The 12,185-nt window shown below is 43.9% G+C and overlaps 1 protein-coding gene across 1 annotated transcript in view; it reads right to left on the reverse strand.

Moving 5' to 3' along the window:
- Positions 1–5,309: 5,309 nt before the first annotated feature.
- The window catches only part of PRKCE (protein kinase C epsilon), a 1,245,727-nt gene continuing 1,238,851 nt past the window's right edge, over positions 5,310–12,185 (reverse strand). The window contains exon 16 of the mRNA XM_078649672.1: positions 5,310–9,572. Within this exon, the coding sequence (XP_078505798.1) occupies positions 9,426–9,572 (147 nt within the window). The 3' untranslated portion in view covers positions 5,310–9,425. The remainder of the gene's footprint in view (positions 9,573–12,185) is intronic.

The following is a 12,185-nucleotide window of genomic DNA, read 5'->3' on the forward strand; positions in this document are numbered from 1 at the left end:
AGTGGGAGATCCTACTCGGTGAACTCGTATATCTACAGCCACCCGATGATCCCTGGATTAATTCGGCGGCAATCTCAACTCTGTAATTAGGTACCTACTACAGGACTCCGGCAGTGCATCGGTGGTCCGACCGTGCCCCCCAGGTCCGCATTGACTAAGCTGGAGGCACATTGCAGTTGAGGGCTCCGACACTGCACCTCCGCCTACCTTTGTTCCCCAAATCGTGTCTTCCAACGAACACCACATCGAGAATGTTCAAGCAGTAACAAACAATACCTGGATTACTTCGAGTGCTCCGAGTAGGATCTCCCACTTGTTAGGAACCCACAGCCTAGCCCTTCGAAGCATCACCGGACAGTACTTGGACAGTACAGAGTGTACTGCTCATTGCCCACATCACTTACCAAACTGGCAACCCGGTCCTGATGAAGATCCTGACTAGATCGGATTGAAACGCTGGCGACCCTACGTACAGCGCGACTCACGGCGCACTCTCAACCTTGGTTCCCAAACAAATATTTGTTATCCATTTATTGATGACGAACCATTGCTTTTGTACATGATGTTTTTCACTTTGTCACCCTGCGTCCTTAGCTGTGTTTTCCCACCTGTCACTTGCGCCGTCACTCTTTGTTTCATGAGCACCAAGTGCACAAAGCCCTGGGTTGCCTTCGCATTTTATGCCAACAGTGCTTTTACAACTGTCCTGTATAAGATGTGATTTTAATATATGATGCTACATGCACTTTCCAAAATTGATACCGAGAGTCTCTTCTTCTTTTGCGCCCTTGAAATGTCTTGTACATGCACGTATATTTGCCTTTCTCATTGAATCCGATTGAGATACATTTGCTCAAAACACATATATACCCAGATCTCAATCCGGTCAATGGGTTATACTCCTGTTGTTTTCTTCCAAGTCGAGAGGAAGGCTGGGGTTGGCGCCGGTCGGGGGCACGACCAGCGTCTGGAGTGTCGGATCGACGCCAGGGAAGGGACAGTGAGGTTGACCAGCCGGAGTCGCCGACATCGAAGGCCCAGAGCCCCCAGCTGAGTCCGCAGGGCCCGAAGGCACGCTAGAAGTGTCGGGCTGCCCAAAGATGCTATGAAGTGCATCGTAGAAAGCTCAAAGCTGGGCAGGAGATGCTCCGGCACCGGGAAATGGAGGGTAGCATGGCGCCATCCCAGGAGCAGGCTCCGAAGATGGAGCTGGAGAGCGACGACATTCCGGGTCCTATGTCGCGTCAGCCGACGGACGAGGAGAATGCGAAGAGCGACGCTGCTTCTTCGCCTTCGTCTTGTGCTTCGACTTACCTGAAGATCCCAAAGATTTTGGGGCTGTCGATCTCCGCCAAAAGGGTTTTCTTGCGACTCACATCAAGGGACACCTTTTGGACCATATCTATAGCAACTTAGATAATCTAAAAGTTGAGACCCCATCCCACTTCCATGGACAGACCATTTTCTAATACCTTTTATTTGGTCCATAAGCCCCCCCAATCTTCCATAAGCCTAATAAGCACCGGGGAAGGAAATGGTCCTCTCTTCCGCTCCCTGAGTGGGAACGTGCCCTTACTGAACATCCGCCTCAGAGGTCCACTAACCCCAACACTGCCACGATCAACTTCGACAACTGGATCTCCAGCACCCTCGATCAAGTTCTCCCTTTCACCCCCTTAAAATCAATAATAAGATCTAAGGTTGCTCCGTGGTACACACCCGTCCTTAGAACCATGAAGCAATCATGTCGCAAACTCGAGAGAGCGTGGAGGCAGGACCATTCTCAACAGAGGAAGGCCGACTACAGAGCCGCCATAAAACTCTATAAAAGGGAAATCTTTGCCACTCAATCCCGCTTCTATGACGTGAAAATTAATATGGCTGCTAATGCGCCCAAGGAAATTTTTAAAATTGCTAAATCTTTAATATCCCCACCCCCTGAGCGTCCATCATCAGACGGCACACAAACCCGGTACAACAATCTTGCTACCTTTTTCTCCCAGAAAATCCAGGCTATCTACTCTTCATTCACCACTGGTGATGACAACACCAAACCCATCTCCCCTCCGGTCCCTGATCTCCCCACCCCTTGTACACTCGAAACATTTCCATTTCTTGACCCTTTATCATTAGACAGGCTGATCCCTAAAATCACCTCGGGATCTCCTAATGACCATGCACCCCCCCACACTCTCATTAAGGTCATAGACGTTATTCGTCCGGTCATCTTAGATGTCCTTAATGCCTCCATCGCCTCCAAAACCGTCCCGCCCCCCTGGAAGTGTGCGATGGTCAAGGCTTTGTTGAAAAAGCCTACTTTGGACCAGAACAACTTGGCCAACTACCGCCCCATCTCTTTACTTCCATGGATGAGCAAGCTACTTGAGAGGCACGTTAATAAAATTTTAGTGGACTATCTCGAGTCCAATAGTCTGCTCCGTGCCTCTCAGACAGGGTTCCGCCCGCAGCACGGAACCGAAACCGCTCTTTTGGCGGTGACGGAAGAAGCTAGAGCTGTGCTGGACCAGGGAGGTAAGGCTGCCATCATACTACTTGACCTCAGTGCTGCGTTCGACACGGTCAACCACTCTACACTATTACATCGGCTGAGTGGTTTGGGCGTGTCGGGCGCGGCCCTGGAATGGCTTACCTCCTTCCTGGACAATAGATTCTTCCAGGTGTTTGAGGGTGAGTCGGTCTCCCCAAAACATCCTCTCAGCTGTGGAGTACCCCAGGGCTCCTCCCTGAGTCCTACTCTTTTTAATGCCTATATGGAGCCCCTAGAGAGGATAGTCCATCCCTTCGGTGTGCGTATTGTTACCTACGCAGATGACACCCAACTGGTGGTCTCATTGGACCACTCTGCGGGATCATCCTCCACCTTAGGTCCCTGTCTAGAGGCTGTTGCCAGATGGATGCAATCCTCATTCCTCAAGCTTAATGGGGAGAAAACAGATATAATGCTGTTGGGCAACCCCCCTGAATCTGCCCTAGCATCCATCTGGCCTCCATCTCTTGGCCTGCCTCCTCCTCCCAAACCCCAGATTAGGAGCCTGGGAGTCTGGCTGGACAAAGCGCTTGATTTTTCAGCCCAAGCCACAAAAACTGCTTCCACCTGCATCGGGATGATGAAAATGCTCCGTAAGGTGCTTCCCCTGCTCCCATTCCAGGATAGGAGGATCATGGTCCAGGCCCTGATCCTCTCCCGCCTGGATTATGGGAATGCCCTTTATATGGGAGCCCCAGCAGCAGTGACCCATAGGCTTCAGGTCACACAAAACTGTGCTGCCCGCTTACTGTACAACATCCCCCGTTGGCAGTCAGCAAAAAAAGCTCTGAAAGAGCTTCACTGGCTCCCAGTAGCAGCCAGAGTCCAGTTCAAGGCCATGTGCATTGCGCACAAATCTTTTCACCGCACTGGTCCAGCAATCCTGCACCCTGTAGCTACACCCTATGCACCGTCTAGAGCCTTACGCTCTAGTTCTCTGCAACTGTTAACTGCCACCAAAATTAACAAAGCCCGTTGGGGTGGTCGTTCCTTTTCCCATACCGCAGCCAGGCTCTGGAACTCCCTCCCCCTCTCCCTTCGAGAAATCAATAACTACCTTTCCTTCAGAAAGGCTTTAAAAACGCACTTGTTTGTAAAGATGTGCTGATCTCCCCTGAGCTTGCCACCAGTATTCAGTCTAAAGCGCTGCGAGGCCTCCGTGTAGTTACGCGCTATAGAAGTGCAATTTTCATTTCATTCGTTTCATTTTGATGATGAATGGTGGTGGTGGCTCTGCAACAATTCCTGCGACCTCCCTCTCGACCGGGACCTCGAACTGCGCAGAGCCGATTGCCGGGCCTCCAAGAGTTTTCAGGAACACTCCCCCAAAGACTTTGGATTCTTGGCCCGACAGTCAGAGCATGACTTCGGGTCGTGATCGCGCTCCTGCAACCAGAGGCACATGAGATGGGGGTAAATGAGCGACATCAGGCGGTTACAGGCCTCGCACAGCATGAATCTGGTCCGGCAATGTGACATCTCTCAACGCCAGGAGTCGAAAGATTCAAATAGATGCCAACAAAAGCAGAGAAAAAGTTAGTCAAAAAGTGACAAAGGGGCAAGCTCTCTCTGGATCTGCACACTGGCGCGGAAAAAAGAAAGAACTGACGTCAGTACGCAGGGGCGGCGTGTAAATAGACATTGCGACATCATCTTGGCGAACACGACACCGATGACGGGCGTGGAGTCAACGTACGCCACCAACCGATGCGCAGGGGTACTGCGAAGAGAAAAATTCTCCGGATCCAGTCTGACGCCTGGGGGTAATTCTAAGCTAAGGAATCTATAACTAATGGTCTCTTTCAGTGTGACCATCACTTCATTACAAACCTGTGTCTGCTACCAGACACCCTTACCACAACAAAAATGTAGCACTACTCCTCTTTTAGCACACAATTTATAAATAAAACACAGGAATGCAGCTTGTTACACACTTTTATGCCTGTCTTCTGAGCAGCAGTAATAATCCAGTATGAAAGGGGGAATGGAAGAAATCTTGAAATTAATTAAAGTCCAAGTACTTTAGTTTTCCTCTGATTCTCAGCCACAGTCTAAGGTCACCAGTAAAATGAGCAACAGATATACCATTGCCACCATGTACAAAGCACCCAGTGGCAGCTGCCACCAATCTAAAGTGGTAGGGTGCCATAGAGGTGGGGGGGGGGGAGTTAGAGGAATAATAATAAATAAAAAAAGACTTACCGGCTGCTGCCAGTTACCTTGATGCTCCTCTCTTCCCAGCAGTTCAGTGGCCACACAGCACAGGCGCCCCACCCAATCCAGATGCTGCTCTCATGCAATGCGAAGCATGAGAGAAGCACCAGGAGTGTCCTGAGCAGGCTGGTCTGACACTGGCTCAGACACAGGGAGCCTGTGCCTTTTTTTCACACAGCTGTGCAACACAGCTGGGTTGAAGAAATCGAATTGCACATGTTGGTTTGGCCATCCCAAGAAGGTCAGCCAAACCAACATTTGCACTTACATTGCCTAAACTCTCCTCCTCCCTGCCATGGCCTGTCCCCGTCCTTGATTCGTATCTGCTCCGCAGTCAGGAAAAAATAAAATGATAATACAATTATTTTATCATCATTTTATTTTTTGTCTGCTGATCTGAGCAGGGGATGGCTCTTCTCGTGGAGGAGCCACGCCTGAAGGCACCACTTGACCCACCCTGTGCCACAACGAGTTCCGACAACATAATAAAATATGGTAAAAGGAGAAAAAAATACCGATGAGAAAAGTTATGAATAAACAATTGCAATCTAAATTTACCATCATTGTATTTATTAGGTTCTGAAACAATACACATTCACATCCTCTTGAATACAGTACATTTGGCACAGTAATAATGTTTACAATGTAATAACACTAATGAATGGCAAGAGATTTAAAATACATCCATAAGAAAAACAAATCCTGTACAAATAAAGCCTCACAATACAAAACCAAAATGAATACATTTTATAGCTAACCAGACCTATTTTGCACATAATTTAAAAAGAGGTAATGTTTAGCCTTTTTGGAGAGAATGCTTTTTTGACATATGAAGAAACTGTATTTCCACTCAACAGAATAATCAGTAATTTAAGAGAACACAATAAGAGTGATGCTTACTTTTTGGCATGTTGCACTCATTTTACTGAAAAAAAAGTCAATATAATAAATGCAACAGTGTGCTAATCTGTGTTTTGTGTTTTTTTTTAAACATCTCTTTTCAAAACGAACCCTGATTGTAGCAGACAGGCATGCTAATCTAAGCCCGAGAGAGAAGACCAGTTTGCTTGCGTTGAAGAAACATCTACTCCCACACTACTTAGCAGTTGTATGTTAAAATATCGCGTTCAGGATTACTGACCTGCATTTAGATCTACTCCCGAATATTGACTAACAGAGTAAGTATGCCTGCATTAGGATAGATTTACTATTATTAAATCCAGTGGTTAATTTGTAAAAGAAATAAGTGCAGGAGCTCTCGTCAAGCGGCTGCTTGCACATGCGCATTTCTCCTGTTAGCGCTGGCTAAAAACAGAACCAACTACTGTGGAGAGGATGTGGCGTAATGGCCAGAGCCGCCGACTTTGGAGCTGGGGAACCAGGTTCCAGTTTCGGCATCGGCACAACATCCTGTGATTCTGGGAACATCACTTAATCGCCCCGTAAATGAATGTGTCCTTAACTGGTGCTCATGAAAAGTGCCAGAGTTGAGGATTAAGTGCCGGTGCCGAACATCAGAAACCACAGGTTCAAATTAAGCACTGATTAAATCCACAATACTTACCTTAACAATATGCTAATAGTGGATAGCATGCGGTCAAAAGAAAAAACTCAATATTTTGATAGAGAGATTACAGGACCTGATTCACAAAGCTTTTTCTGCAAGTAGGGGTGTCTTGCTTTCTTCCCAATTGTGTATCACTTTTGAATTTTCAGACCTGATTTAAAAGGCTTTTACTGGGAGCAGTTGTCTTTTACTCCTCTTTTGGCTATGAATTACTACTAAATTCCCACGCCTGAATCACAAGGCATTTTCTGTGAGTAGTAGCTGGCTTACTGCAGTCTTTGGTGTGACTAATTTGCAGGAGCAAGACATGCTTAGGTCAGCCCTAATTAATTCTTTCTGTAAGTTTAAATGTATTACGCTAGAAAATTCAGAAGTAAGTTATACCTAAAACAAAAGAAAAAAGACAAATAATGGCAGATAAAGCGGTATGAATAGGTCCCAAAATGAAGGCAAAAGAAAACGTGACAATAGGTGCAGTGTCCTCTGTTCAAGCACAGAGGGACCTCTTGTTAGCAATCAAGCCCACTGGGCACCCTACTTACCTATGTGCTGTAGAATGTACAGCATCTTTTCACCATCTCTACACTTCACTACATTCGAATCAGTGACTTAACACCTGCAGAAAAGCCTGTCCTGCTAGATAAATAGCAACACACAATACAGCTGCTGGCCTTTCAACCCCACCTATTCAACTATGAAAAAGGGCACTTAACATTAGGTAAGTTCTTGCCCAGATGGGCAAAAAAGAGCTAGCCTGTAGTGACACATCAAACACATTTTTTGTTTTTAAGACATCTAGGGGCAGTATTAACATTTTGCCTTTACAAATATGAGATGATGCAGCCATTAAGATTTTCCTGTGCTTGTACTCCATTCCAGGCGCTAGATTTCCCCCCTCCCTCTCCGCCCATCCTCAGTTTACAAAGTTATTGATGATAAATAATACGAATCTATGGTCTAATCCGTTACACACCACTTGTACTGCAACAGACAACTAAACTGATACACTATGTAAAATATTTCATATTTTAAACCATCATATGAATATATAATAATTACACCTGAGTTATTAAAAAAAAAGAAAGTGGAACGGTTTGTCTTCCATGGACTCAAGGGACCAATGGCTGCTGGGCACAGGACTGTGACAAATGTACTTGCTCCTTGTGACCAAGATTGCCCCTAAACGTCAAATGACCTAGATGCTAACCCTGCCCACCCCATGCCCACCCGCCTGTAATATGCAAATGCACTTCCCTCCATTATGGTTACCATTTAACAGCTTTAATAGAACTATACAAGATCTGGGATAGCTTAATATATTGTATACACCTTTCATAACAAAATGAAAATCCAATCCATTTTTCTGACAGCAAATCTTTAACCAATACATATACAGAGTATTGCACATGGACATTTATTGTAAGTATTCTGTGACAGACTTAACCTTTAGAATATGCCTGAACATGCAGCAGATGACACCTCCATAATCAATGTACCCCACAGGCTTTGCAGCAACACTATGTACAAAGTCTCACCTGTACAAAGGCTGAAGAAGTGCCTCGAAGCACCACTTTCGCATTTATATTTTTTAGGGGCAGCAGGGAGTTCATGTGCATCGCTGAGCTGAACCCCCAAAACTGCCCAAGATTCAGTCCAGTAAAATATATCTTATATGACCTCATCAATACATATACACAGACAAACACTGAGTACTCTCTGAAAAAAGTACATAACACTGTTAGCATGTCTACAAGAGGTAACTTCACATTAGTAATATCGTCTGTATCTAGTTACCGCTTTTGTTAATACATATAAAGAAAAAATGCATTTACATCTTTTAAGAATGTCAGTTTTGAACTTTTGATCTTCAGTCTTCTAACATACGTTCACAGAATGCCACAAGGATATCCCTCGCCTCATAATATTCGGATAACATAGATTTCATTTTTAGATCTCCCACATCTAAAAGACAGTAGTACTAAGGGTCTGTACAAGTGTGCAAATGGAACACACCACAGGGACAAATAAATAGAATAATTATGGAGGGTATTTAAAACTAAAAACCTAACAGGAACACAAAATAGTCATTTTTAAAAAATACAATGTAACAGCATATTAAATCAATGGCTTCTTTTGTTTTAGGCTTACTTTGCTAAAGTATCCTTGCACAGGGTATCCATCTTGTCTACAAAACATGTGAAGGAAAGCCCAGCCAGAACACAGAGGTGTCTGCTTTTGGAGCATCCATCCACTATAACATCTTAGCCCTTTACAAGCAGCCTCTAGAATAGTCAATGGCTTCTTTCTTCTACAATTAGATAAAACGATTGTGTTGCCGCGTCACCAGCATATAAAGAAATATTTGGCCCATTGCATCACAGCACGAATGCCCCCACGTTGTCCAGCAAATACTTCAGTAACCTCCCCCTTGTAGTCACTGGTGAGGTGTACAGACCGTGCTACTCTGACCCATAGATAGGACGCTGATTCTGCCAAACTCCCCACCTGCTTAAGGGTGACCTTCTTTGTGTGCTAAGTTCACAATGCCTCCCCCACACGAGTGCTAGAGCACAAATGGTGTGGGCCATTAGCATTACACCCCATCAAGGGTTCTCAACTCCTTGCCTACGTAACTGACCTTTATTGAAAACATGCGCTGAAGAAATGTACCTTCTCCATTTTATCCACGAGTGTTGTAATGAAAATACGAACAATAATAAATAATAATTTAAAACCATTCCTTTCGAAAGCCCAGCTTCTTTTTCTTCAAGTTGTTAAGAGACTCGGACAAAGAGAGAACTTCAGTAAGAGATCTTCGAGCTGGAATAAAATCATGAGTCCTACAATAACACAGCAGTGTGCCACATCTACAGCTTTTGTTTTTACATATATGAGTTTTCATTGTTCTGTAAAACAGGAGTAAAACTTGCTCCAAGATCCACAAACGAAAGAAAACAACAATAAATAGATCATTTAAATGGAGAGGCAGGTTCAAGGTAGGAGAAGCAGATCTCAGTCCACTGAACCTCAGTAACGTTAAATCATTTTTCAAGAAGCAGTCTTTTCAGCCTTTGCTTTCAACCACCGCTGGTGCAATCATGGAAGCTGCTCCTCACCAAAATACGAGAACCCCTTGAACTCTTCTTGGTTGATCTGCTTGACAATGGTGTCATCCACATGTGTTAACACTGGCTCTTCCCGAGTAAAATCTTGATCAAAGTTATTAACATCCCTTTTTGTTTTCTGTAAAAAAAGGAAAAAATAGGCAAAATACCAGATTAGAAGTCTCGAAATATGTTCAAACGTCAAAAGATTTCGCAAGGACTTCAGTATTGGCTATTGCAAAACAAATCACAGTTTTGTAGCTAAGCAACGGCCAATGTTAGCGACACTCATAACAGGAGTTCAAATACCCTTATTTTCAATATAATAATAACTGGCAAATGGAGTAGGCGAGAGCAGGATCACTTAATATTCCAAAGTGTTTGCACAAAATGTAGAGTAGTATTTGGCAAAAATATCATGCATGTTTCTGTTTGTTAAACTATCAGCATGGCCCTGGAGCAATTTTTTAAAAATGGCATTGTAATATGTACGGCAAACATGTTCATTTTTCTCATAAAAAAACAAGCATGTTTTTAAAATATTTCTCCAGTTGTAATCTGTTTTAAAAAAGTTTATAATTTGGTCACAATTATTGCCCTTACCTGAAAATTGGAATACCACATCCACTCAAAATTTTATTTTTTGAACATTGTTGAAGCTATTTTGAGTCTTCGTTAGGATAAAATGCATTGCTGCAAATTTACATGATTCACAAACTTATCTGATCAGCCATATGTGTGTCTGTACAGGATAATATTAGGGTCAATGGTCGCTACTTTTTCCCAAGCTTATGGTACAGTGCTGTTGCTTCACACATCTTTAATAAAATCAGAGGATATAGACTGTAAAGCAGCACACAAGGTATATAGGTAATAAGTACAACAATTAGCAAACAGATCGTCTCCTATTCCAAACATCTCCCAGTGAATACTTGAAATCTATTTTAAAATAATTTCATACAGTAACTATCTGATACATTATTTAAAAACTACTATTCACGAACTGACAGTATTAAATGTTAGAAGAGAGTGTGTGTTTCTAAGGATATGTTTTGTTCAACAACAGATTCAATTACACTTCTCAACTTGTACTGAGAAATTTGCAGCCAGACCAAAATATGCAGCCTTCAATTTGGCATTGGGCACATTCAATTTTGAGAATGTTACATAATGCTCTAGTTTACACTGACGTAAGAATAAAAGGGACATATAATCAACCATCACTCATAACGTGTTGATACTGAACAGCAATCATTCACATGAGTTTTGAAAGTGCTAATACATGAGCTCTAGTCACACAAGATACAGACCAAAATAAGAATGTGTGGCTGTGAAGAATGCCACAATTAGCAACTATTAGAGAGCAATGTTATTGCTTAATGTGTAGTAATAATAATCATAATAAGAATTCAATAACTAAAGTGGCCCTAAGTTTTTTTTAGGAGCCTGCAGCTGTCAATACCAAAGGCAAGGGCTGCAGAATACCACGAATGCCTCACATTGATTCCACCTCAAGCCCCTTTCTTCCACCACCATATACTTTATTTCTGTTTCTTGCTATCATTTCTGGTGTTCTTGCATTTACGGTGGATCAATGTTTGATGATGAAAAGTAAGCCAATGTCGACATAAGTGAGTGCATGTGTCCAGCATCTGCAACCACCAGCAAAGACTATAAACTGTCAATGACCGAGAAACATGGAAATTGGATTCCGACAGAACTCACACCAATCATCTTCACAGATTTTTTGTACACGCATTTTCTGCCGATGTTACTTTCTCTGATTTGTTTAGAACGTGCTTGTCCCTAATCGACAAACAGCCCTTCCGCATTTGACTTTGATGCATTCAGTAAGGTGTTCTGAATTTACCAACACTCCCAAGTAATGTATAAATGAGATAGTCTATAAATTTAAACCAGATTAATTGAGACTCCAACTAAAACATTTTGGCTAGGAAAGCAAGTGACTGTTTTGTCAAGCTTGCATAGCCAATTGCAAGAAACAAAGCCTATCTATGAGAAACTGGAGCCCAATTTACTGTCATGAAGTTAAGTCTTGCATTGCTTTTTTTAAAATACATTGCTGCTATCACTTACACTTGTTTTAAAACGCTCTAACCTGTGACAGTACCTGTTCTGACTTAGGGAGCTGTGTTCAATGCTCGGGGGGGGGGGAGGTAATTTGCACACTTCAAAGGCTCACGCTGGGTAGGCGCCGGGTTAGCGTTCTAGTTGCTGAACCCAACGCACAGCTGACGCCATAAATACGCTAGATGTACAAAAGGGGGTGGTGATGGACGGAGCATCTGAACCAATCAAACACTTACACCCAGTTAACAGATCTGGGTTTAATCCATCACCGTTCTTTAGCCCACTCTGCCACCCCAGTTCAGACATAGCCATATGCAAATTAGTCTGACCCTGTGCCTCATGGGAACAGTCCAGCCCGAACTGCCAATCCATGCCTTCCCTGGACCGGAAACAAGCTTTCTAGGACCGGTTTCTGGCATGTCAGCCGTCTTCAGCCAGGCTTGCTTGAATCCAGTGGCAAAGTGAGCAAGGGACTCACGTCTGACCATACCCTGCCAACTTATGGTGAACAAAGCGGTACAAAAAAATACGCTAGATGGCGCGACCACGCCGCTGCCGGCAGAAGGTGTGCCTAAGGCAAGCTCATCTGCGTCCGTCCGTGCCCGACTGGGACCAGGGGCCAGAACCCCGGCACCTGGGCCCCCAGAAACACTCCGCTATC

This window comes from Lissotriton helveticus, chromosome 6 (assembly GCF_964261635.1).
Source record: "Lissotriton helveticus chromosome 6, aLisHel1.1, whole genome shotgun sequence".
Taxonomy (NCBI): domain Eukaryota; kingdom Metazoa; phylum Chordata; class Amphibia; order Caudata; family Salamandridae; genus Lissotriton; species Lissotriton helveticus.